This window comes from Moschus berezovskii, chromosome 4 (assembly GCF_049115385.1).
Source record: "Moschus berezovskii isolate FMDL1 chromosome 4, NW_MosBer_1.0, whole genome shotgun sequence".
Classification (NCBI taxonomy): Eukaryota; Metazoa; Chordata; class Mammalia; order Artiodactyla; family Moschidae; genus Moschus; species Moschus berezovskii.
Window position 1 is genome coordinate 93407156 of NC_142463.1, and position 26747 is coordinate 93433902.

The 26747-nt window shown below is 43.9% G+C and overlaps 2 protein-coding genes across 5 annotated transcripts in view; both read left to right on the forward strand.

Moving 5' to 3' along the window:
• Window positions 1–18889, forward strand: part of HIPK1 (homeodomain interacting protein kinase 1) — a 55422-nt gene extending 36533 nt beyond the window's left edge. The window contains exons 9-17 of one of the 4 annotated variants that reach the window (XM_088835604.1): window positions 4182–4303; window positions 5251–5385; window positions 7949–8091; window positions 8483–8665; window positions 9140–9346; window positions 10702–10943; window positions 12955–13085; window positions 14160–14651; window positions 14864–18889. In XM_088835604.1, coding sequence (XP_088691730.1) covers window positions 4182–4303; window positions 5251–5385; window positions 7949–8091; window positions 8483–8665; window positions 9140–9346; window positions 10702–10943; window positions 12955–13085; window positions 14160–14648 — 1652 coding nt within the window. In that variant the 3' untranslated portion in view covers window positions 14649–14651; window positions 14864–18889. The other 3 variants (XM_088835605.1, XM_055401765.2, XM_055401766.2) reach the window with 3 other exon arrangements.
• A 139-nt stretch (window positions 18890–19028) lies between these two features.
• OLFML3 (olfactomedin like 3) lies at window positions 19029–23501 on the forward strand. Its single transcript, XM_055401767.2, has 3 exons — window positions 19029–20684; window positions 21617–21902; window positions 22211–23501. Exons 1-3 carry the CDS (start codon window positions 20571–20573, stop codon window positions 23029–23031), a joined length of 1221 nt encoding a protein of 406 aa, XP_055257742.2. The 5' UTR covers window positions 19029–20570; the 3' UTR covers window positions 23032–23501.
• Window positions 23502–26747: the final 3246 nt, after the last annotated feature.

Sequence of the window (26747 nt, forward strand, 5' to 3'; positions counted from 1 at the left end):
AGCCTTCCGCACTGATCAATGCAAAGAAATAGAGGAAAACAGCAGAATAGGAAAAACAAGAGATCTCTTCAAGAAAATTAGAGATTCCAAGGGAACATTTCATGCAAAGATGGGCTCGATAAAGGACAGAAATGGTATGGACCTAACAGAAGCAGAAGATATTAAGAAGAGGTGGCAAGAATACACAGAAGAACTGTACAAAAAAGATCTTCATGACCAAGATAGTCACGATAATGTGATCACTGACCTAGAGCCAGACATCTTGGAATGTATAGTCAAGTGGGCCTTAGAAAGCATCACTGCGAACAAAGCTAGTGGAGGTGATGGAATTCCAATTGAGCTATTTCAAATCTTGAAAGATGATGCTGTTACAGTGCCAGCAAATTTGGAAAACTCAGCAGTGGCCACAGGACTGGAAAAGGTCAGTCTTCATTCCAATCCCAAAGAAAGGCAATGCCAAAGAATGTTCAAACTACCGCACAATTGCACTCATCTCATACGCTAGTAAAGTCATGCTCAAAATTCTCCAAGCCAGGCTTCAGCAATATGTGAACCGTGAACTCCCAGTGTTCAAGCAGGTTTTAGAAAAGGCAGAGGCACCAGAGATCAAATTGCCAACATCCGCTGGATCATGGAGAAAGCAAGAGAGTTCCAGAAAAACATCTATTTCTGCTTCATTGACTATGCCAAAGCCTTTGACTGTGTGGATCACAAGAAACTGTGGAACATTCTGAAAGAGATGGGAATACCAGACCACTTGACCTGCCTCTTGAGAAACCTGTATGCAGGTCAGGAAGCAGCAGTCAGAACTGGACATGGAACAACAGACTGGTTCCAAATAGGAAAAGGAGTACATCAAGGCTGTATATTGTTACCTTGCTTATTTAACTTATATGCAGAGTACATCATGAGGAACGCTGGGCTGGAAGAAGCACAAGCTGGAATCAAGATTGCCGGGAGAAATATCAATAACCTCAGATATGCAGATGACACTACCCTTATGGCAGAAAGTGAAGAGGAACTCAAAAGCCTCTTGATGAAAGTGAAAGAGGAGAGTGAAAAGGTTGGCTTGAAGCTCAACATTCAGAAAACAAAGATCATGGCATCCTGTCCCATCACTTCATGGGAAATAGATGGGGAAACAGTGGAAACAGTGTCAGACTTTATTTTTTTGGGCTCCAAAATCACTGCAGATGCTGATTGCAGCCATGAAATTAAAAGACGCTTATTCCTTGGAAGGAAAGTTATGACCAACCTAGATGGTATATTAAAAAGCAGAGACATTACTTTGCCAACAAAGGTCCGTCTAGTCAAGGCTGTGGTTTTTCCCGTGGTCATGTATGGATGTGAGAGCTGGACTGTGAAGAAAGCTGATCACCGAAGAATCGATGCTTTTGAACTGTGGTGTCGGAGACTCTTGAAAGAGTCCCTTGTACTACAAGGAGATCCAACCAGTCCATTCTAAAGGAGATCAATCCTGGGTGTTCATTGGAAGGACTGATGCTAAAGCTGAAGCACCAATACTTTGGCCACCTCATGCGACGAGTTGACTTACTGGAAAAGACTCTGATGCTGGGAAAGGTTGGGGGTGGGAGGAGAAGGGGACGACAGAGAAGGAGATGGCTTGATGGTATCACCGACTCTGTGGACATGAGTTTGAGTGAACTCCGGGAGTTGGTGATGGACTGGGAGGCCTGGCGTGCTGTGATTCATGGAGTCGCGGAGAGTCGGACACGACTGAGCGACTGAACTGAACTGAACTGAATGTCATTATCCCCAGTTTGTACATGAGAAAATTGATCGTGATTCCCTCATCTGCCCAGTTTTTTTATGACTGGTTAGTGGTAGAACCACAGTTTGAACACAGGCAGTGGGGCCCATAGTTTATATATTGTGTTATTCTTTACTACCTTTCAGTATTTAAATTCAAATAGTGGAAAAGAGTTGTCAGTTGTTTGCCAGCCATAGCCATATGCTGGTTTCTGCCCAACAGTCCTCTATTACAGGTTTGGCTACTTTTGTTTCACCATCTGCTCTTTTATAAAATGCCTATAGTTAGAGGAGAATAGACTCTCATCATTAGATAGTTTTACTCTTCTTTCCATACTTTGATGGTTTTTTGTTTTAATTTAAAGGGCTGTGTTCAAAAACAAAAATAAAACTTTAATCCTTTTAGTTCAGGGCTCAGGGAAAGCCTTCCCTAAGTGTTGCCTTTTGTGTTAGTTCTTTGTTTCCACTTGGGGCCTCCCTGAAAAAGCTAGCTGTGGCTTAGCCTAAATTACTGTAGCAATCTAATACTTACTTAGAGTCACATTTGTGGGTCAGTATATAAATACTACTTTCTGTAGTATTCCAGTTGACCAAAATAGATATACATTTTGCTCAGTGGAAACTTATTATTCTGTAATTTTGTCCTCTTTTATTTCGTCATCCTAGGACACAAAGATGAGCTTCTGTAGTGAACATTTCTTTCTGAATTTTGTTTCCTCAGTTCCTAACAATTTGTAGGAGGCTATTATAATAATGTAGTTATATTATATGTATATAATATATATAATAAGGTAGTTATGCCATGGGGATATAGATAAGAATTTTGATGTTACCTAGCTTCCTAATTAAATAGCATTGCCTTAGGAAGAATGGCTGGTAATTTTTAAAACCTGGATACCTTCATTTGTTTCCTTTTATTTTTATGTAAGTAGCACTTTTTAAAAAGTTATTATTCAGTTCAGTTCAGTTCAGTCGCTCAGTCGTGTCCGACTCTTTGCAACCCCATGAATCACAGCACACCAGGCCTCCCTGTCCATCACCAACTCCCGGAGTTCACTCAAACTCATGTCGGTGATGCCTTCCAGCCATCTCATTCTCTGTTGTCCCCGTCTCCTCCCACCCCCAATCCCTCCCAGCATCAGACTCTTTTCCAGTGAGTCAACTCGTCGCATTCTAATTCTTATTTTACTAGTCTCTTTTACTTTGTACATTTCTGGATTATATTTTCCTGTATGATGATTAGTTACTAAGTTACTTGGACTACGAATGGAAAATTGCTGAAAGCAACATATCAGAGTTTATGAGTTGTGCTCATGTGATACCTCCATAGTAAGTTTCAGAGAAACTAGTTGGTGATAGCCAAGAAAGTGTCATTTACAGAGTATTCGAATTAAAATGGCTATATCCTCTCTTTTAACAAAAATGCAAGCTTTGAATTGGAGACATAATAGAAACTTTAATTCTCTACATAGAAACCTTTGACAGGATAGGTTTAAAAGAGAGCTTTGAAGGTTCTTTTCTCAAGTCTTAGCAAAAGGGGGAACTATCTTGAGCCCCCTTTTTCCCCAGAATGAGATACTCCTGATTTGTAGGAAATATTTCTTCAACATGTGTGCCCAGAGGATAATGATTAAAACAGTAATGAGATCTGGTCATTGTTTTAAAGGCAACAAAAAGTTCTTAATTTTCTTAACTTTCCATTAACTACGAAAGAGTCTTCTTAGAAAGTTGCTAGTGATGAGAGCAGATTTCTAAAATAAGTACTGAAAAGTGTTTCTGTAAACCACAATGTCTTAAAATACTTTTATCCTAGGTATAATTCCTTCAGTTCACAGACTGGTTAAGGATAAAATATATGACTAATTTGTGACTTCGGTAATATATTTTTGAGGAGTTGGGTAAAAACATCCCCTTAAAATATTCTAAAGAAAAAGATGACTGAGATAATAAATTATTGAGCTTTTTATAATGTTCTTTATCTAACCAAAGGTTATGAAGTCTTTGCTTTTAATAGATTATATTTTTTTAAATGCTCAAGTTTTTTTCTGCCTTTAGTAGATTAAAAGGTGAATGTAACTTACTAAGCAAAGTTGTTTATTTTTGCCTCTGCTGATAATGGGAGTGGAATGAGTGTAATGTTTTAAGCTTTGTTGGATAAAAAAAATTTTTTAACTTCCTGAAACTAGCCCTCCCCCTATCAAGCATCTTTCTATTGATCTAACCTGAAGGGAATCACGTCTCCCTTTTCTTAACTTCTCAGACTTTGGTGAAACTCCTTTGTCTGAAGTATCTAGAATGAAAACATGGGTGGTGGATTATTTGAACTGAAAAGCTAAAAACCAAAAAGCCCCCAAACAGGTAGTACCCCCAGGCCTAGCAAAGCAATATAACTGTGATGTTGCTTCTTACAGCTGGACTACAAGCAACAACAAAACACTCTGGATTCCCTGTGAGGATGGATAATGCAGTGCCAATTGTCCCCCAGGCACCAGCTGCTCAGCCACTACAGATACAGTCGGGGGTCCTCACACAGGTAAGAGCCAGAGCAGCTTGAACACTCAGTAGTGCTGAAGTTCTCTGAAGCACTGTTGGGAATCAGATATTGGGTCCTAGAAAATGAAATTTGCTTTGACCATAAGATCTTTCTTGGTCATATTCAGTGGACTTAAAATGGAACATATATAATGGAATGATGTACTCATTCCTAACGCTATTGCGGCTCTGCCATTGTCTTCCTTAGACTTGGAGACATAAATAGCCAGACTTTGAGAAATTGTCCCCTGAGTAAATTTAATTTTGTGGGATGAAGTTAATCTTTTATTTAGATGCTCTTAAAGTACAACATGTAACCACACTTGAATTCTAAAAGGTTTCCCTTTTGCTCTCTTAGTGTCCCCTTTACTTTTTGAGAATTTCATCACAGGTGAAAGGTTGGATCATATCAGGATATCTCTTCAAGTAATACATCCCTTCATTCCTTGTGTTTAACTAGGCTGTAGAAAGTTTTAAAACTTTATACCTGCCATGCAAAATGCAACTAAGGTGATCAAGAAGCTTGTGAAATGTTCCTGTAAACAACAGCTACTGTATTTTAAATTCTGTGTGTAAATGTTTGTGGCCCATGACATATAGCAAATCCTGAAATCCAAAACCCTCATTTTGTGAGCAGGAAGAGGAGAAAGTCTTAATACATGCCAGTGTTAACCGAGTTTTTTAGTAACTCAGTTTCCTGATCCTCTGAATCTGGTCCAAGAAGGATTCCTATATATTTTTTTTTGCTTTAGGCCATTGACATTTGACCTAGTTGGCCAGTGCTATGCGGAGTTGGAGGGGAAAGTTGTGTTTGGTACATGAATTTTAAGTGATGTGAAACTACTGCATATTGTTGGTAATAACTTGGCGGGGGGGATGAAAACCCTTCTGAATCCAGATAACCTGCCTAGGTGTTTGTTTCACTCACCTGCCTAATCTACATTTCAGGGAAGCTGTACACCACTAATGGTAGCAACTCTCCACCCTCAAGTAGCCACCATCACACCGCAGTATGCGGTGCCCTTTACTCTGAGCTGCGCAGCCGGCCGGCCGGCGCTGGTTGAACAGACTGCCGCTGTACTGGTAATTCCCCTCACTTGATTGTGTTACTAACGGAGTTTCTTTGGTTTCTTTCTTATTTTTAATTTTTACTGTTTGTTTTTGTTCTGTTTTTTTCTGGTTTTCTCATTTTTCAAAAAAAATTTTTTTAACTTAGTCTTTGCAGAGGGCATGGAAGCATGTGCCATCTTGTGGCTGTGTTCTTGCTACATCTTTAATGTTTCATTGTTTTCCTCCCTGACATTTGCTGAAGCACTCACTGTTTGACTCTGGTGTTCAGTGTGACTCTGAGAGTCAGATCCCTTGGTTCTTCTTTGCCAGCCTAGTGTGATGAAAGCTCTTGGTGTAGCCTCAGAAGAGCTTCAGCACTGCTATCTGTTCTCTGTCCTATCTTTTACCTTCTTAACCTTAAGAGTGAAGGAGATGGCCTTTAGTTTGGCTCTGCTGCAGGCACCTGGATGGCCTAAATTTGAACTCTTTGGCAAGTTAGCTTCCTTCCTTTATCTACTGTTTTAAGCTTCTAAAAGTTTTGTGCATGTAGAAATGTTTTAAGATTATCTTAATTTATTCATCAGTTGGTATTAACTTTCCCTCCATGAACCTATGAAGATAACTTTTTGCCACTCATGATCAGTGGCGGCTTTTATCTTTCATTTAAACATGTTCCCTTTAGAGCCTTTTTAGATCATATTTCATTTGTTGGTTGAAATCAAAGGTGAACTCATTTATAGGGAAATAAATGATTTTACAAATAGGTCTTTATACCAAGGTGAAAATATGATTTTATGTAAGAATAATATCTTTGTTATCAAAATTCATGGAGAAAAGTTATTAAATACAGCATCGAATATAGTAGTATGGGTCTTAGAAAACAAACAGATAGAACTTTGAGGTATATTTCAACATTTGGAACCCTAACAGTGATTTTTAGATGTGTTTTGGATTTTGGGGGGGAGTTAGAATTATTTATTTGACGTCCAGCATTATTTAAAAATTAAAATCAGATAAGCATTTGAAAACCTATTTGATTACTGTGGAATCCTGATATTTCCCCATCTTTCAAAGTGGCTTTAAATTTCTTTTGTTGTTTCTCAAGGACTCATGTAAGTGAAAAACACTTTTAGAATACATATTTTGGTTGCTGGGGTTTGTTTGGTTTTCAGTTTAAAAGTGTCTGTCACCACCAAAATAATTCCATCATAAGCATAAATGCTGATTATAAGGGAGTCAGATGAATTTCCAGCTTGGAGTGATCCAAGCCACTGGTTTTAACTTGCACACCTATAGTTTTGAGGTTGGGAATGGTAGTTGACACTTCTCCTTTGCTGCTTCTCTTTAAGTTTGCACTAGTCATTTGCTAAGCTTTGCATATTTTTGCTCTTCCTCTGTCAAAACAGTTCGTCGCTTGGAACGCCAGATTTCTGCCTCACGTTGAAATGTTATTTCTTGCTCTGTATTAAACTACATGCTTTGTCTTGTGCAGGTGTTGGCTTATGGAAAGACGCATGGTGTGACTTAACATACTTCTCTTATTTTCTGTTTTGTTTTGTTTTGAATTCTGCTTATGGTAGCAGACGTGTTTGCAGTTTCTCTGATTTGAAGGCTTCTTGTTTGGAACCGGTATTTGTAACAAGTGGATCTGTTACTTGCAGAAATATTTTTAAAACAGTGTGTTGATGGCCTTGCAGTTTGAAATTCAAGAAACAGAACAATATGTACTCAGGCATTGTAGGTGATTGTACTGTAGAATTCAGGTTTAAAAAGCAGACTTTCAAATCTGTTCCCTCTTTTTAAGGAAATGCCACAATTTTCATAAGAAGTACAGAAAACATATTTGTTGAAATCTATTGCAAGTGGCATGGCTTGTTAAAAGCTACAAATAATGTATTTTGTTTCAGTGATTAGTTTTTATGTCGAGTTATGTTCCTACAAATTACACATATTTTAGGAAACTACTAAAAACAAAATATGGTACTCTCTGCATCTATTTCTTAAGTATTTTTTATTGCCTTTAAAAAATTCTATCACATGACTATAAATGATGTTAGTTTTCTCTTGCTGGCATAAGCTTGTTTGCCAAAGGACTTTGGCCATCCACATCTTGCTCCATTTTCCGAGTACTACACTTTTAAAAAGGAACAATTCTTCTCTTTGTTTTATGGGTCAAATTGACCTGATGTCTTTTATCTGATTGGCACTCACATTTTAAAATTCTTATATCTCAAGGGAGTTGTCTTAACTCTTTCTAGGGACATTTTTCGACCCTTTGCAAAAATATTACTACAGCATTTAACAAGAGCTTGCCTCTTTACTCTACAGTGCAGTAGAAACTCTTAACCACAGGGATCTGCCTTTCTTTAATACTCTGGTGGTCAGGTTATGGAGGTGGCCAAGAGAAAGCAGTTCTTTCTTTTTCCCTGTAAATGGGACTTGTAACCTTGAGCCCCTCTGACCTTCCTTTTTTAATCTCTGCAAGTTAACAATCTACAAGGAACTTCTTTTAAGATATGAATTTTTCTTTCATCTGAAGAAAAAAAAAGCCAAGAATGAGTCAAGTCTGGATCTTTTTGTGTGTGTTTCCTTACAGCAGGCTTGGCCTGGAGGAACCCAACAAATTCTCCTGCCTTCCACTTGGCAACAGTTGCCTGGGGTAGCTCTACACAACTCTGTCCAGCCCACTGCAGTGATCCCAGAGGCCATGGGCAGCGGCCAGCAGCTCACAGACTGGAGGCAAGTGCCATGTGTTCCTCTGGGAGATTTACAAGGGCAGATCCCTTAGGGAAGGGGCACTTGAAGATTTGGTGAGACAGGAAGAAAATAAAGGAAAGATTTATCTCTGTGTGAAATCCTTGAAGAAAAGAATCCATATCAGGCTAGGAGATGGAGTTACAAGAAAACTTAGAATACAGGAAAACAGTAGGTTCTAAGTTCAGGAATTGATTTCTTCAGATTTAAAGGAAGTCTTATACAGTTAGAAACCATACAGTGAAAACCCCCAAATCCAGGTGCCCAGCCTTAAATAAAACATATTTATTTGGTTGTTTTCATTGTTTTTCATACCTATTTGGTCCTAATTTCTTGAGTGTTTTCGGCGTTCACACTTTTCTTTCTGTCAATACAGGAATGCCCACTCTCATGGCAACCAGTACAGCACTATCATGCAGCAGCCATCCTTGCTGACGAACCACGTGACACTGGCCACTGCTCAGCCCCTTAATGTTGGCGTTGCCCATGTTGTCAGACAACAACAATCCAGTTCCCTCCCTTCAAAGAAGAATAAGCAGTCTGCTCCAGTCTCTTCTAAGTAAGTCTCTGTTAGGGCTGATAGTTAAACTGCCGGTTTGAGAGAGATGTTGCCAGGCATTTAGAGTGTGGAGTATAGACACTTTAGTATGAAGCAGCAAGAAGCTGCCAAATTGAAAAGAGCTAACCTTTGGGTATGCACACAGAACAGAGGTGTCCTGGCTACACTAATTATTTCTTTCTGCTGCTACTTTGAAACCAGCCTGATTTTGGCTGATGTTTTATTTTTCTGCCCACTTTACACAGTGAAATTTAACCACAGGGTACAAAGGCATACAAAAATAAAATCTATATTCTAATTTTGGTGTTCTTGCCCCTGGAAACCCTGGCTAGAGCAGTTAGTTTAGAACTTTTATAGTTAAATGTATTGGCTTAATGATTTGGTAAAAGGAAATCAAGGAGTTCTGGGGAAAAGTTATCTATTATAGTTTGGGGGACCAGGCCTGAGTGATCTTTCTTATGATTTTTCTTGCAGGTCCTCTCTGGATGTTCTGCCATCTCAAGTCTATTCTCTGGTTGGGAGCAGCCCCCTCCGTACCACATCTTCTTATAATTCCCTCGTTCCTGTTCAGGATCAGCATCAGCCAATCATCATTCCAGACACTCCCAGCCCTGCTGTGAGTGTCATCACCATCCGCAGTGACACTGATGAGGAAGAGGACAACAAATATAAGCCCAATAGGTAAGACAGGTGAAAGTTTCCCTGGCTCTGTGGCTCCTGCTCTTGATCTCAGTCTGTTGGCTTCAGACTAGTGGCTATGAAAGGAAGGACTAAAAAAGGCAGTTTTGGAAGCATGGTCTTTCGTGCGTGAGCCAGAACACTGAAGTTTCCATCACTGAACATTGTCAGGTTTTCTTTAATATTACTTACATTTATCAGTTAAGTCATTCATTCAGATACATTTGATGGTTACTCAGGCTACTCTGGTTTAGAATGCACATTATATACTACAGACATGATCCCCTGCCTTTAAGGAACTTCAGAGTCTGAAAACAGATACTGTAACAGAAGCATATAAACAACAGTTGATTGGAACAAGTTGGAAGATATGAGATTATTTGAAATTTGTGTAATTTTTTTTTATGTAAACAGACCTGTTTGGAAGAGGTAGAGCTTTAGGTAGGGCTGCCTTCTTTCCCCCCACTGCTACATGATCATTCAGCTTAATAATTTAAGTACCAGATTGTTTCCTTTTATCCCAACACTTTAATCCAAGTCCTTAATTGAGCAGTGAACTAAGAGTGGATACATTTAAGGACTGTGATACACACCTCTCTTGGTCTGAGCATTGTCAGTTGCCTTGATTGTTCTGTGTTCTTTTTTGTTGGGTTTTTGGTGTTAGGCATATAGAAGAGGTGATAATTAAGTTTTGAGAGTGGTCATTGAATTGATTTGGGGAAGAAAAAAGTGAATTTTCCATTGAGAAACATAATAATGACAAAAATGATATAACCAGCAGGATTTCTTTGACTGGAGCAAAGCCTATTTAAAATTAAGGAAAAAGTAAAAGTAGTAAGGTAGGGATCAGTTTGTGAAGAAACTTTTTAAAAAAACACCTATAATGAAAAGTTTAAGTTAGATACAGTAAGGAACTGCTTATAGTCTAGCAGGATGATATGAAAAAAAAGTGGTGTTTGAAGAATACTGTTGAAAATTACTGTGAATATGTATGGCTAAGAGGCAACACAGAAGAGTTATTAAAAGTGTGTACTTTGGAGTCATTCTGTCCTGAATCTGAATCCTGTCTTCACCACGTACCACTTGTGTGACTGCAGTCAAGTTTCTTAATCTCCCTCTGCCTCAGTTTCCTTCTCTGCAAAACACGGTCGAGTACCTGCTTCATGGAAGTGTTGTGAGGATTCAGTGAGATACATGTAGAGTGTAAGAGCATACAAAGTATTCAGAAACATGTTGCCACTACTGTTGTTATTACTATCACAATGATTATCATCATTGCTGTTATGGGAGGACTGGAGACTATCTAAGAAACATTGCTCTAGGAAGGTTGACTTGTCCTGTTTTTTTCTTCTTTTTAGCTCTGGCCTGAAGGCAAGGTCTAATGTCATCAGTTATGTCACTGTCAATGATTCTCCAGACTCTGACTCTTCCTTGAGCAGCCCGTACTCCACCGAAACCCTGAGTGCTCTCCGGGGCAATAGTGGGCCCCTTCCGGAGGGGCCTGGCAGAGTTGTGGGAGATGGCCCTGGCACCCGCACCATCATTGTACCTCCACTGAAAACTCAGCTTGGTGACTGCACTGTAGCAACCCAGGCCTCAGGTGAGTATTGTAATAGCTGGAGTTGAATTCTCCTTTAATGTGTGTATCCTTAGTACACACATCCCTGTTCGATCCCTGGGTCAGGAAGATACCCTGCAGAGGGAAATGGCAACCCATTCCAGTATTCTGCCTGGGAAGTCCCAAGGACAGAAGTCCATAGGATTGCAAAGAGACGGACATGACTGAGCAACTAAACAACAACAGCTTGTGCCAGTGGCACAGACTAGTGGTATAGATTTTCCTAAAATTTACCTAATTCAGGAATCAGTTTCTTGTAATGGGAAATTATTTTGTGCCATAAATTTTTATCTCCCTGTGTTCGTTTTGCTTGGATTAATATAAAAATGAGCTTGTAGTCTCAGAAATGTACTCACTGTTGATGGAAGAAGGTAGATAAGACATATGTTGGGTGGCATGGAGTGTTAGCAGGCAGTTTTTGGGGGGTTTTTTGCCACAGGTGATTCAAATTTGACAGTCCAGAAATAGGGTAATATTGAATACTGATAATATTAAAAATGATTACAAAAGCTGTTTTGGAAAGCAGTAGGTACTTCAGATCTTTTCTTACCCAGTGGCATAGCAGTGATGCTTTTATGGGTTGTATTATCAACCAAATTACCTCCATCTTTTTTTATTCTGTGAGATGCTGAGGTTAGCCTTCCTGGTTTAGTTATTGGGTAATGAAATGCTAACTGTAATAACAAACCCCAGTTTTCCCGGCTTAACATGATAGAAATTTTCTCCTTATTCAGTTCCCAGTGCTCCTGGTTGGTAGGCCTGCCTTAAATTAGGGATCAGAACCTTGGAATCCTCAGTATCCAGTCAGAAGGAAAAAGGAAGTATGGAGAGGGCACACACAGTTGTAACCTCTTTAGCCCCGGAAATAGTGAAAATTCATCACATGGCCCCACCTAGAAGCAAGGGGGCCCAGAAAACATAGTCCTTGTCTAGGCAGCTCTTTTTTAGTGGCAACTTTATACTCTTTCTATAGAGAGGCCTGTGAATTTTTGGCATCAATATAGCCATCCCTTCCATACTTTTATAACTTGGTATTTTACTGTGAATTATAATACTACCAGAGACATAAGCAGGGTTCTAGTTTGAGGGTGACATGTGGTTCTTCTCAGAAGTAGCTGTCCACTGCAGACAGGGCAAAACTTTCTGATGCCAAGCTGTGCTGAATTGCTTCAGTCATGTCCGACTCTGCAACCCTATGGACTGTAGCCCACAAGGCTCCTCTGTCCATGGAATTCTCCAGGCATGAATACTGGAGTGGTTTGCCATTTTCTCCTCCAAGGGATCTTTCCAACCTAGGGATCAAACCCAGGACTCCTGCATTGGCAGGTGTATTCTTTACCACTAAGCCACTGGGGAATCCCTGAGCAGCATTACTAGGCGCTCTGTCCTGTACTGGGTCCAAAAAAAATAGGATGCTCCACCAGTCACTGAATATATGCTCCAGTTTTCCTCATGAGGCCACAGAAGGAAGCAAAATTTTGAAAACTGATCATGCTTATATTTAGCTGTAGTTTCTTAGAATTTCAAGACAGTGAATGCCTAACAAGATACAATCTTGTCTTCCTTTGAACCCCTTTGACACCTTAATGTTCTGAAGTATTACCAGTATCTTACTCAGCTTCACATCGTCATTTCTGTTTTTGTTTAATTCCTTCATACATAAAACCCTAGGCTTCTTGGAAGCAGGGTCTATTCTTATTTGCCGTTTATATTTCTAATAGTACCTTAAGACATTACTGGAGATCAGATACTATTTACTGAAGTGACCGTTCTGAAGACCCTCTTGGAGCTCTATAGGAAGACAAAAAGGGATAATATAGTTTTTGTTCCTCTGGTATAAATATAATTGAGGAAATAAGATACACATGAAACCTTAACTCTTGCAAACCTCATACAGACATGGACTGATTAATGTGATGCCATGTGAGGTTTAGCTCAGTGATACTAAGCCCATGTCTGCTCATAACTAAGGCCTGACTGACCCATTTTTTAGGTCTCCTGAGCAGTAAGACCAAGCCAGTGGCTTCAGTGAGTGGGCAGTCATCTGGATGCTGTATCACCCCCACAGGGTACCGAGCTCAACGCGGGGGGACCAGCGCAGCACAGCCACTCAACCTTAGCCAGGTAAGCGCTAGGGGCTGCTGCTTTCTGTTTGGAATCCCTCTTCTTGTTGCTTTCTGGAGAAACCCGCTTCTGGCTGGACTGCTGAATAAAGCCAGATGAAGCACCTTTTGTGTTAAACAGCTTGGTGTTCCATGGCCCGCATCGTGTCCACATGTGCTGTGTCTCTTTATTCCCTCTGTGAGTGTGTTCAGGGTATACGATCCAGGTTTTCCATCAGACCTTCCGAGTCTGTCCTAGATGATTAGAGAAATGTCTGGAATTTAGAAAGCACCAAGGATACTTTAGTCCATGCCTAGTTCTGCACCACCACCAGCGTTGAGACCAGATTCTCTCTTTTATCTCCTGGGTCATAAATAACTTGAGCCTCATACTGTTTTACTTGAAGCAAGGGACAGTGAAAAGCTGTCTGTACACTTCATCTACTGGTTCTAGTCTTACATGTTGCTTGAGTCTGGGGTTTGGGGCTCTTTTCCCCGCATCTGATCGTCTGATGGGTGGGGAGGGTCCCTACTCTATTTGTGTTCACTTTTTCCTCAGCTAAAATTCTGGTGCTTGTATGAAAGCTGTTAGCAGTGAGAAGGTGTAACTGTGAGGGTGTAACTGGGTTCGTGTGCACATGTGTGTGTGTGTGTGAGAGAGAGCACATGCAAGTGCAGATGTACGTTCGAGTTAGTGCATGTGTTTTAGGCACCACAGTTCAAGAGGGATGTGAAGAACTTAGAGGAGAACAAAAGAAACGATGGCAAGGAAGAGAGGTTAGGGAAGATTCAGTCACTGACGCCAGAATAGGGTGAGTGGAGTCGACAGTTACTGCTTGTAGGAGTGGGTAACCCCTGTAAACTCTTTATTTCCCCCTTTCCTCTGTCATACTGGAGAGCAAACTGCTGCTGTTTGGGCTGGGTTAGGATCTGTTCTGCCAGGAGGCAGAGGGATGGATGGCCGCCTTCTGACAGCATTGCCAGTCTGGGAGATCTGTGCTCTGGCAGCCCAGAAGCAGTTTACGTTAGAACCTCAACTCTCAAAATTGGCCATTAGTGACCTCAAGATTCCTCACTCCCTTCTTCCTCCTTCCAGAACCAGCAGTCATCATCAGCTCCAACCTCGCAGGAGAGAAGCAGCAACCCTGCCCCCCGCAGGCAGCAGGCATTTGTGGCCCCGCTCTCCCAAGCCCCCTACGCCTTCCAGCATGGCAGCCCACTACACTCGACGGGGCACCCCCACCTGGCCCCAGCCCCTGCTCACCTGCCGAGCCAGCCTCATCTGTATACGTATGCTGCCCCCACCTCTGCTGCTGCATTGGGCTCCACCACCTCCATTGCTCATCTCTTCTCCCCCCAGGGCTCCTCAAGGCACGCTGCAGCCTATACCACCCATCCGAGCACTCTGGTGCACCAGGTCCCTGTCAGTGTTGGGCCCAGTCTCCTCACTTCTGCCAGCGTGGCCCCTGCTCAGTACCAACACCAGTTTGCCACCCAGTCTTACATTGGGTCTTCCCGAGGCTCAACCATTTACACTGGATACCCACTGAGTCCTACCAAGATCAGCCAGTATTCTTACTTGTAGTTGGTGAGCATAAGGGAAGGGAGGGGTCAGAGTTCTTCATGGGCTGTTGTGAGTCCCTCCCTTACCCTCTCCTGAAACTCCTTAGCCAGCAACTTGCTTCACAGGGGCCCACTGAAGCAGAAGGCTTTTCTCTGGGGAACCTGTCTCAGTATTGACTGCATTGTTGTAGTCTCCCAAAGTCTGCCCTGTTTTTTAATTCTTTATTTTTGTGACAGCATTTTTGGTATTTGGAAGAGTTCAGATGCCCATCGTCTGCAGTTACCAAGGAAGAGAGATCATTCTGAAGTTACCTTTGAAAAATATTTTCCTTCTCTGACTTGATTTCTATAAATGCTTTTAAAAACAAGTGAAGTATCTCTTTATTTAACTTTATTTTATTGTAATTCCTGGTCAGAGGAAAAATGCTGATAGGAGGACTTGAAATCTGGTAACAAGTAAGGAAAGGAAAACCATTACTTTCTGCTTGTTTAAAAACCAAGACTTAATTGCTTCTCTTAAGAGCAGCTTGCACAAGTCTGTATTTTACTGTCTTGCATTTCTCAGAATTTTACCTTTGCTAATGGGACGTTTAAGCTTACAGTGTTCTAGTTTTGTTTTCATGTCATGTTATATTTAGTGGGAAATTTTTATTTTTGCAGAACTGGTTACATACTACTCTGTGTTACTATTGGGATTCTCTCAGTTGCTCCTGTGTTTATTATAAAGTAGTGTTAAAAAGGCAGCTCACCATTTGCTGGTAACTTCGTGTGAGAGAATCCATACCTACCATGAAAGCACCGGGTGTTCTTTTTAAATGAAGCCCTGTGCATTCTTTTTAAATTATTTTTAAAAAGTCTTTCTCTGATTCAGCTTCAGTTTTATTCTTGGAAAAGCCATTAAGGTGGTTATTATTGTGTGGTGGTGGTGGTTTTATTATATGCAAGCTCTCTTTGTATTATGCGATACTGGCATTGATGAGCTTTGCCTGAAGATTAGTATGAATTTTCAATAATACACCTCTTTCTCTCTTTGCCTCATCTCTCCCTTTGTTCTATGTGATTTATTTGGGGAGAAAGCTAAAGGATCTGAAATCAGATAACAACATTGTGTATAGCTTTTATACTTAAAAGTAGCTTTCTTTGTATGCCAGCAGCAAATTGAATGCTCTCTTACTAAGACTTATATAATAAGTGCATGTAGGAATTGCAAAAAATATTTTAAAAATTTATTACTGAATTTAAAAATATTTTAGAAGTTTTGTAATGGTGGTGTTTTAATATTTTGCATAATTAAATATGTACATACTGATTAGAAGACTATAACAAGCAATTTTTCCTGCTAACCCAAAATGTTATTTGTAATCAAATGTGTAGTGATTACACTTGAATTGTGTATTTAGTGTGTATCTGATCCTCCAGTGTTACCCCGGAGATGAAATTGATGTCTCCATTGTATTTAAACCAAAATGAACTGATACTTGTTGGAATGTATGTGAACTAATTGCGATTATAATAGAGCATATTACTGTAGTGCTGAGTGAGCAGGGGCGTTGCCTGCAGGGAGAGGAGACCCTTGGAATTGTTTTGCACAGGTGTGTCTGGTGAGGAGTTGTTCAGTGTGTGTCTCTTCCTCCCCTTTCTCCTCCTCCCCTTATCGTAGTGCCTTATATGATGATGTAGTGGTTCATAGAGTTTACAGTGAGCTTGCCTTAGGACGGACCAGCAAGCCCCCGTGGACCCACAGCTGTTCACCGGGATTTATCGGAACAGGATTAGTAGCTGTGTTGTGTATATGCATTGTTCTCAGTTTCCCTGCCGACATTGGAAAATAAAAACAGCAGCTTCTCTTTTTTACCACCACCTCTACCCTTTTCTGTTTTGGATTCTCAGCTGAGTTCTCACAGAAGCATTTTCCCCATGTGGCTCTCTCACTGTGCATTGCTACCTTGCTTCTGTGAGAATTTAGGAAGCAGGTGACAGGAGTCAAATCAATATTAAATATGCACCCCCCCACGTTTTTTTAAGTATGTGCAATCACTTTTAGATGATTTATTTTTTTCTTTTCCCATGTGGCAGTCCTTCCTGCGAATAGTCAACATTCCTAGTAAAATATTTGCTTGTTGAAAAAAACACGTAACAGATGTGTTTATACCAAAGAGCCTGTTGTATTGCTTACCATGTCCCCAATACGATGAGGAGGAGTTTTGTGATGCCGCTGGTGACAGGGAACTCACAGAAAGGTTTCTTAACCGGTGAAGACTATTAAGAAGGAACCAAAGCCTGTTGAGTCATTGGGCTTCTGAGGTTTCTTTTTAACAACTTCTGTATTCTTGGGGCCCTTCAAACTGTGAAATTGTCCTTGTACTCTCAGCTCCTGCACGGATCTGGGTCAAGAAGAGGGTACTGGGGATGGCAAAGTTCCTGCCCGTAAAAGATTTGGGGGAAGAAGGTTAACCCTAAGATGTGGATGTGTTCCATCTGAACTGAAGGTTATAGATTTGAGGGGTACGTCTAGGACTGGTTCTTTGTAGAGATGGTGTCAAGGAGGTGCAGGATGGAGATGGGAGATTTCATGGGACCTGGTCGGCAAGCTCTGTACCAGGTTGAACACCGAGGAGCTGTCAAGGTATTTGGAATTTCTTCATTGGAAGGAGGAAGGGCTTTCAGGATGGGGCAGATAGTCAGAACAGCCTACCAGGAACATGTTGGTGTTTTTCTTTCTTTTCATCTTTATATTGAGTTCTGTTTTCAGCACTGTATTGGTCAAGATACCCAAGCAGTTTGTACAGTTTCTGTCACTAGTATTATACAGTTTCCTGTGTTAGCGTGGGTTATCTTTGTGTCTCTTTTTGCCAAACACATTCTCATTTTCTTGCTCAAAGGCAGATCTATGGAAACTTTTTTTGTTCCTTATCTTTCCTCTGCAAGGGGTACGTTTTGTTGTTTTTGTAAGAAATGAGATGCAGGGGGGGAAAAAATACAGAACACTCCACTCCTGTGCCCCCCACCCCCCGCCTTCAGTCTGGCAAGTGGATACCACTTAAGATAGGAGTCTTCATGGGGAGAAGACAGTAATACCCAGAGCTTATATTGTTACCATAGTCACCTTACTAGCAGTGTGTGGCTTTAAGAATTTTAGAGATCTTCAGTCTTAATTTTGCAAATTGGCGTTTCAGATTTACCAAGATGAAAATGCATCTGTGTCTGCTGAATGCGTATGTGCTCAATGTGGTTAGATTCTGTCTCTGGGGCTTAACATTGCTGGCCCTGACAGGATGAGGGAAACCCCGTGAACAAAGTGAGCAGCTGGCCCAGGTCACAGAGGCCTGACCTCAGACTAGCTTAAGGCTCTTAAGTCCTCTTAGAACTTGTATTTCCAGCTTCCCCACTTCAGGGGTGAGAGAAAAAGTGGGAAGGTGCAGCCACTCTAGGCTCATCGGGACACTTGATCACTCCAGAGTTGGTCAGTGCTCAGCTAAAACCCCAGTCCCAGGAATGAGAACACCATTTAAGCAGTTCTGGCCATCCATTGTCCTCCACTGGAGGGGCTAGCTTGACTGCCCTTAGCCAGGCAAGTGCAGTAATGTGTGTGTTATTCAGCATTATTACACAGAAACCCACTGGTTAGGATGGTTTGTTTTAAGATAGGAAATGAAACTGCCTCTCAGTGACAGGAATGACCCAAGCCTGCTTCCTATTTCGATTTTTTTTTAAACTGATGGATGGTGCAGCATGTCTACATGGTTGTTTGTTGCTAAACTTTATATAATGTGTGGTTTTGATTCAGCTTGAAAAATAATCTCACTACATGTAGCAGTACATTTTATGTACATTATATGTAACGTTAGTATTTCTGCTTTGAATCCTTGATATTGCAATGGAATTCCAACTTTATTAAATGTATTTGATATGCTAGTTATTGTGTGCGATTTAAACTTTTTTTGCTTTCTCCCTTTTCTGGTTGTGCGCTTCCTTTTACAACAAGCCTCTAGAAACAGTTTCTGAGAATTACTGAGCTATGTTTGTAATGCAGATGTACTTAGGGAGTATGTAAAATAATCATTTTAACAAAAAAAATAGATATTTAAAATTTAATACTAACTACGGGAAAAGGGTCCATTGTGTAAAACATAGTTTATCTTTGGATTCAATGTTTGTCTTTGGTTTTACAAAGTAGCTTGTATTTTCAGTATTTTCTACATAATATGGTAAAATGTAGAGCAATTGCAATGCATCAATAAAATGGGTAAATTTTCTGATTCATGTGGCTGGTTTTGACTTGCGTTACAAGGGTGCAGAGGATCAACAATGGCATCTTTGGAGTGGCTGAATATGTTGCATCTGAAGACTGGTAGAGTGTTAGAGACAAGTTCATTCTTCATACAAGTCTCCACAGCAGAAATGACTAGGGCCCAGTAGGGACACTTTCCCAGAATGGAGTGTCTAGGGCGTGGATCTAGCCCTTTGGAAAAGGCAGAAACTTCTGACACTCATTAATGAAACTGCTTCCTAGCATGTTCCACCAAACATTTAAAGTGAAAATAAGAATAACCACCTGATGATGCTATTTTCCCCTCCTTTCAAGCTGCACTGTTAGAAGACTAGTTTTTGTTTGTTTTTTAGAGGAGAATTTCTGATCAGATTTCTCATGATTAAAATGAATAAAATTTCTCCTGATTTGTCTAGATTCATCACCATGGGTCTCTGAATACATGCTATGTTCATCTGACTTCTTTTGACGTATGTGTTTCAAGACAAGTCTATCTTACAGTGGCCATTAATTCATTTGGGGCTCCTGCAGTCATAGTTGGAATATAGAAATGAGAAAACAGAAACGCCCTTTGGAGCCATAACCAAGAGAAATTATCAATAGTCTGTTCTCTCCCATTAGTAGGGAAGTCAGAGTACATTTATTTTAATTTAGACTACAAACATAAATTTTTCAGATTTTTTCCCCCTAAATGAGTGTAAAGTTAGTGTGAACTCACTGAACACTCCCTAGTTTTGGTAAGATAATATTCTAGGAGATTTCAGGCAAAGGGAGACTATATAGAATGATTCTGCTGTCAGACTCTCTTCCAGATAATCAAGAATTAATTTACTAATTTCTCAATGACAGACCTGTTTTGGGGTTTTTTTGTTTCTTTAATTTCAGTTACATTGTCTTTCTTTCTTAGGCTAAATCAAAGACAGGCTCCTTAAGTAACTGGATAGTCCGTGGGGAACCGTGCATTTTAATCATAAAAACCCTTGTAAATTCGGTCTACTTGGCTTGCCTTGTGGAAAATTTTCCACAGGAGGTGAAGTCTAAGCCTTGGTTTTCCCTATTAATTCTGAGATGACACCAGGTGCTTAGCACAAGATGGCGCCAGTGAGCTGCAGAGGAAGGTACTACAGACGGGAGCACTATGGCCTTTTCCCCCTCTTCCCCTCAGACCTCATCTCCCCTGCTTCCAGCTTCCACCAAAGGCAGAAAACAATCCATGCTATTACTGCTGGGAAAGGAAAGGATAAATGAAGAATGTTTCTGAAGTCAGCAGCGGAAGCATTCTAAAGCAGAAATAAAGAGTTTGCTGAGTTTTCTCTGGGGTTTCTGCCTCCCCCTGCTAGCTCCTTTTCCTGGATGACTGCCCAGAAGGCCTTTGCCCTAGGGTTTCCAGTCCCCTTCTCCTCTCCTGGGGAGCCTGCAGCCTAGGCAGGAAGTGGTTAAAGCTTTTGGCTGCTCTGCAAAAGGGCCATCTGTGTTTGATCAATCCAGGCGGAAGGGAGGGGGCGGGGGCCTTAAAGAGACTGTGAAAGCATTCCAGAGTAGTGAGAGAGACCAGAGATGGAGAAGGAGAGAAGGCACCGCCCCCACCCCGCCTCCAAAGCTAACCCGCCGGCTTGAGTGGAAGAGGCTGACCGCACACACGGCTACACACTCTGGCCCTACTATTCCACTGCCATGGGGCCCCGCACTCCGCTCCTCATCTTGTTCCTTTTGTCATGGTTGGGACCCCTTCAAGGACAGCAGCACCACCTTGTGGAATACATGGAACGCCGATTAGCTGCCTTAGAGGTAAGTGACTCTTCTGGCCCAGCCCGGAAGGATTCCATGTCTTCTAAGTTGATTCACCAAGTTTGTCAGGGACCTGGGGATGGATGACAAATTAGGCTCTGTAAGTACCTACAGAAAACTCCGTCTTTTAATAAGAGGATCCTCAGAATTGCAAGTCTTCCTCTTTGCCCACAGCCATAGAGTGCGGTGCAGGTGTGCTCAGACTTGTCTGACTCTTGAGACCCCGTGAACTGTAGCCCACCAGGCTCCTCTGTCCATGGGGTTCTTAAGGCAAGAATACTGGAGTGGGTTGCCATTTCCTCCTCCAGGGGATCTTCCGGACGCAGGGATTGAACCCAAGTCTTCCGCATCTCCTACATTGCAGGCTAAGTCTTCACCACTGAGCCACCAGGGAAGCCAACATTCACAGTGCAGTTCCAAAGTAAATAGTCCTCCATGTTTCCCCCTGGGATTAAATGGGAAAGGGAACAGAGTGGAAGTGAGAGCTAGAATTGCAAGGATTTATCCATCTCAAGAGGAGCTAATGGTTCTATTAAAAGTTCGAAGTTCTCAGAGAATCTGCAACTTTCTATTTAATGGCTTGGAGCCTGTAGCATCCTAATTCCTAAGAGGGGGATAGCATAATGGAGCAGAGATCCCTTCTCACCCTCATGCACTTAGACTGCCCTAGAGGCTCAGATGATTCAGTGGCACTGCTCACAGAGAGCAGGCCAGAGGATGCAAAGTCAGGATAGGGGCCCGTGTGGGTCTTAACCCGGCTCTTCGCACATTTAGCATCTTGAACATTTTGTTTCCTTTCTGTGAGGATTGTGGGGAATGCTGATGCCTGGCTGAGTTTGTGCCTTTTTCCATTCCCGACTCCCTGCTCGGGCCTCTTCCTGCCTGGGAGTTGTGACCCTGCAGCCCTCCTTCCTGCTGCCCCATCCCTTCAGGAACGGCTGGCCCAGTGCCAGGACCAGAGTAGTCGGCATGCTGCTGAGCTGCGGGACTTCAAGAACAAGATGCTGCCGCTGTTGGAGGTGGCTGAGAAGGAGCGGGAGGCACTCAGAACTGAAGCCGACACCATCTCCGGGAGAGTAGACCGTCTGGAGCGGGAGGTGGACTATCTGGAGACCCAGAATCCAGCCCTGCCCTGTGTAGAGGTTGATGAGAAGGTGACCGGAGGCCCTGGGACCAAAGGCAAGGGCAGAAGAAATGAGAAGTACGATATGATAACGGGTAAGCAATCTGAAACAGACCCCTGTGTTCTTCCTTGAGTCTTTCCCTTATTTCTCCTTATCCCACTCTATTTGGCTCTATCTTCTGGAGTCTCTTTTAGGGAAATCTCTGTAATATCAGGTTCATTAAGGAGAGTTTCTGGGGACCCAGGCCTCTGGTGCCCTTTCTGCCAACCTTCCATAGAGTAGAGGCATCCGCTGGGCAAATGCCCGCTCTTGTCCAAACTGCCCACCCAGGAAGGTTCCTGCAGTGAGCGTCTAACTCTTACCGGTATTTCCTTGTCCTGTGATTTTCTCCTTTCCCACGAGACTGTGGCTACACGATCTCTCAGGTGAGATCAATGAAGATCCTGAAGCGGTTCGGTGGCCCAGCCGGTCTATGGACAAAGGATCCACTGGGCCCAGCAGAGAAGATCTACGTGTTAGATGGGACCCAGAACGACACAGCCTTTGTCTTCCCAAGACTGCGTGACTTCACCCTTGCCATGGCCGCCCGGAAGGCTTCCCGGGTCCGGGTGCCCTTCCCCTGGGTAGGCACGGGCCAGCTGGTATATGGTGGCTTTCTGTATTATGCCCGGAGGCCCCCCGGAGGACCTGGAGGGGGTGGCGAGTTGCAGAACACTTTGCAGCTCATCAAGTTCCACCTGGCAAACCGGACAGTGGTGGACAGTTCAGTGTTCCCAGCAGAGGGTTTGATCCCCCCGTACGGGCTGACGGCAGACACATACATAGACCTGGCGGCTGATGAGGAGGGCCTTTGGGCTGTCTATGCCACCCGGGAGGATGACAGGCACTTGTGTCTGGCAAAGTTAGACCCACAGACACTGGACACAGAGCAGCAGTGGGATACCCCATGTCCCCGAGAGAATGCCGAGGCCGCCTTTGTCATCTGTGGGACTCTCTACGTCGTCTATAATACCCGCCCTGCCAGTCGGGCTCGCATCCAGTGCTCCTTTGATGCCAGCGGCACCCTGACCCCTGAAAGGGCAGCACTCCCTTATTTCCCCCGCCGATATGGTGCCCATGCCAGCCTGCGCTATAACCCCCGTGAGCGCCAGCTCTACGCCTGGGATGATGGCTACCAGATTGTCTATAAGCTGGAGATGAGGAAGAAAGAGGAAGAAGTTTGAGGGAGCTGGGTCCTGTTTTTTTTAATCTCTTTCACCTCCATACATTTATATCCTGACTAAATTTCCTGCTCCTCATTCTCCAGATGTGGGCAAGTTGTGATTCAAATCTCATGTTTTTAATCCATGGAAGCTAAATTCTCCTGGCCCCACGCATTTCACATGGGACTCCAGATCTTAAGGAATCCTTTCCGAGCTAAAAGAAATCCCCAAATGTGCACTCCTCTGCTGCCCCATGTAAACAAATTGCAAGCCAGTGAAATATGACCAGTTACAGAGCTCTGACCCTTAAATATATGGAGGCAACCCCAGTGATCAGGCAACAGAATATTTCTGGCCTCAGTGGGAGTCAGGGGAGAGAGGGTGAGGAGGAGACTTTTAGCTCTGCCCTCTCTCCCTTTCCCTTCAGTGCCCTAGAGAATGGGACTCATTCTGTACTGCAGACTTTTGCATTAAAAGGAAAATCCACTGCTCCTTGCCTGTGTGTGTTTGGGGTAGCCCTTGGATCAGATTTCTCCCCATGATCGTCCATTTTCTCCTCTGCCACATAGCCACTCCTTAAGCCACATTAGGGCCTTGGATGGGCTCCCAGGCCAAGGCAGAGGGGCTTCTCTAGTTACAGACCTCATCGGGAGGCGCCTGGGGAGGCGGGGTATCTGCCACTTAGGGAGGTTGGGCGAAAGGCTTCCCTCCACACCCACCGTCATCCACACCAGCCTTCCCAGAACCCCAAATGGCACCGTGCCTGTGGCCACGGGATTGGGACCCAGGGGCAGAGCTTCCAATTCCAATTCTCTGAGGTTTTGAAGCAGAAAATGGATTTTAGACACACTGCAGTCGAACATGGGAACTAGAGCCCTGAACATATATGTGTGTTCAGTAAGAACCGTCTCACTTCTGAAGTGGAGTCTGCGCCGCCGCCTACACTGAATCCCGCTCCCATCTCTAGCATGGGGCTCACCCCCAGGGCCAGGTTGCTCAATTGCGCTCTTGGTCTGAAGCGCTCTGATTTTCCGGCTGCCACGGTGTCTGCGGTTTGGGTGAGGAGGAGGGGCAGTGACCACGTCCTTTCCAGTTTCCCAACACATCCTTCTCTCCACCCACCTCGCCCCCACCTACCTACCCCAGTCCCTGACCTCGGGGAAGTCTGTCCAGAAGTCCTGGAAACTTAACCCTTTGCTGCCTAGCACTCTGGCCTCTGGTCGAGACGTGCAGAAGGCAAGTGCGAGAAGGGACAAGGGACAGGAGATGGAAACCTAGGTTTTCCTAGGCATAACCATTCTCTAGGCATCTGCTGATCTCTGTACCAGGCCCCGTTCCAGCCTCATCCTCATGTCCAACATTCAGGAGCAAGGCCCTCTGATGGACAAGATCCACTGCTTTGACAGTGAAATTGACCTCTGAGCAGCCCTGGCTGGGGGGTGGGGTGGGGGTGGGGTCTCCTGGTTATTAATGTCTCGGCAGGAGGGGAAAGGGACCTGGTCTTTTCCCCCGAGGATCTCTCTCCCTCGCCCAGCCCCGACCCAGGGTAAGGTTGATCAGTCAGGGCCCTGCCATCCTCCTTTTGTTTTCTTGTCTCCCCAGGCAGAGCTGCTCCTGACGTAGGTTGGGGAGGCAGGGGGAAAGAAAGCCCTGAAGCACCTCACAAAGGCCCTATTGTGGGGAGCCCGGGACGGGTGGGGGTTCGCTCCCATTCAGTTCTCCGTAATGTGAGGCTGGCAGCAGTAATCACCACCTGTCAGCCCACAGAGGGGTCTGCCCACGGAACATCTGGTTCCGCAGCGCGCGGCGCACGAGAGGCTGTGGAGGAGGGGGCGTTCCCGCAGGCCTGGAGGCGGGCCGCGCTCCGAGGAGGGGGCGTGTGCACGGCGGGGCGGGGCGGGCGGGGCTCGTCTCCTCACTGTGACACTCGGGCAGGTGCCTGACCCTAAGCTGCTGGACAGAGAACGGGCCCTGTCTGCAGAGGTATCTTGATACAGCACCAAACGGCAGAAGTGGCTTTTTGAAGACCCTGAGGAGGGAATAGCTCTGAGACTCTGTAAATGACATCAGTGTGAGGCTGCTGCTGCTGCTAAGTCACTTCAGTCGTGTCTGACTCTGTGCGACCCCATAGACGGCAGCCCACCAGGCTCTCCCGTCCCTGGGATTCTCCAGGCAAGAACACTGGAGTGGGTTGCCATTTCCTTCTCCAGTGCGTGAAAGTGAAAACTGAAAGTGAAGTCGCTCAGTCGTGTCCGATTCTTAGCGACCCCATGGACTGCAGCCCACCAGGCTCCTCCGTCCGTGGGATTTTCCAGGCAAGAGCACTGGAGTGGGGTGCCATCGCCTTCTCTGTCAGTGTGAGGAGTGAGGACTAAAAACTGGTCCTCAGCCTCACCATGTGTGTGCCTATCTTTATGTCATCTTTCTTTCCCGGGTTCCTCAATGAGGGAAAAAGAAGCTTTTTTATTTTTATTTTTATTTTTTTTGCTTAAAATTTTTTTGGAAAAGTTCACTCAGACTTTTCTGAAAGGGCAGAAATCTCTGAGGTCTTGTCACTTCTTACTTTCTGCTTTTCTTTTCTTTTTTTTTCTTTTTGGATCCTGCACAATAGCTAGTGCTATTTTGGAAGCCGTTTTAGAAGGTGAGTGGAACTGTGTGGGCAGATCCAGTGAACTGTCCAAATTCATTAATGGAAATTAACTGCTGCTCAGAGAGAGCACCTTGGTGGCTGAATCCTATCATCAGAAAACAGCTTCACAGCCCCTTCTCAGACCCTCCATTACATGTCACTTGACAGAAGCAGGTTATGACCTCTGGTTTGGGTTGAGCAAAAGACAGTGGGAAGCAGAGGCCCTAATGGGAGAAAGAGGGGCTAAGAGTCCATAGAGAAGTTCCACATCTGCCTCCGACCCCCAGCCGGAAGACAATAACCACCAGGGATGGGGATGCAGGAATGGAGTCAAGACGCAGGAGCTGCTGCTGCTGTGGGGACAGCTGTCTGCCATATGTTTGGTCCAGGCGTGTCTCTGCATCACAAGCAGGGTTGAAGGGGTCCCCTTTACCCCTACTCTGCCCTCAAGAGTTCCCCACCCTCACTTCCCAGCTCTCCTCTTTGCTCTCAATATCCTCTCCTCCCCATTGCTGGTCTTTGTGTCTGCCCACGAGAGAAACCAATGTGTTCATATTGTCACTTTTTCATGGAGGAACCTGCACCAGTGTTGTCTGAGTCCCAGATGGTGGGGATGGAGAGGGCAGAGTTATAAGGAATGAAGTTGTTGATTCAGCTGTCACTGCTTCCTCTGGGATCGGGCTCTGGGCTAAACAGGAACCAGAGTCCTTTCCCTTTTCCTCCTCCAGTTGCAGACTTTCTGGATTCCTTCTCCTTGCATAGGAACCCTTCCCCAAGTTTCCTGGAAGCATCCCCTTCCACCGACCAATCCTTATTTCTCTACCTGCTTTAGGTCAGAACATGCTCACTATGAGAACTGTGGAGACAGTCCTGGTGTGTCTCCCAGCCTGCAGGATAGGACTTTTAGCCTTAGCAGTGCCGTCCCTGCTCCAGGAGGGCTCTTCCAGGCTTCAGCCAGAGGGCAGGAGCCATCCTTCCACCCTTAGCCCCTCTCTTCAGCTGCAGCCTCTCCTGTTCCTCTGCCCCAGCAGCCAGGATGCGTCCTCTGCTGCCCCGGCCACCAGGGATGGTAAGCTCTCCTCTGCCTGCTCTTTAACTTCTGCTCTCA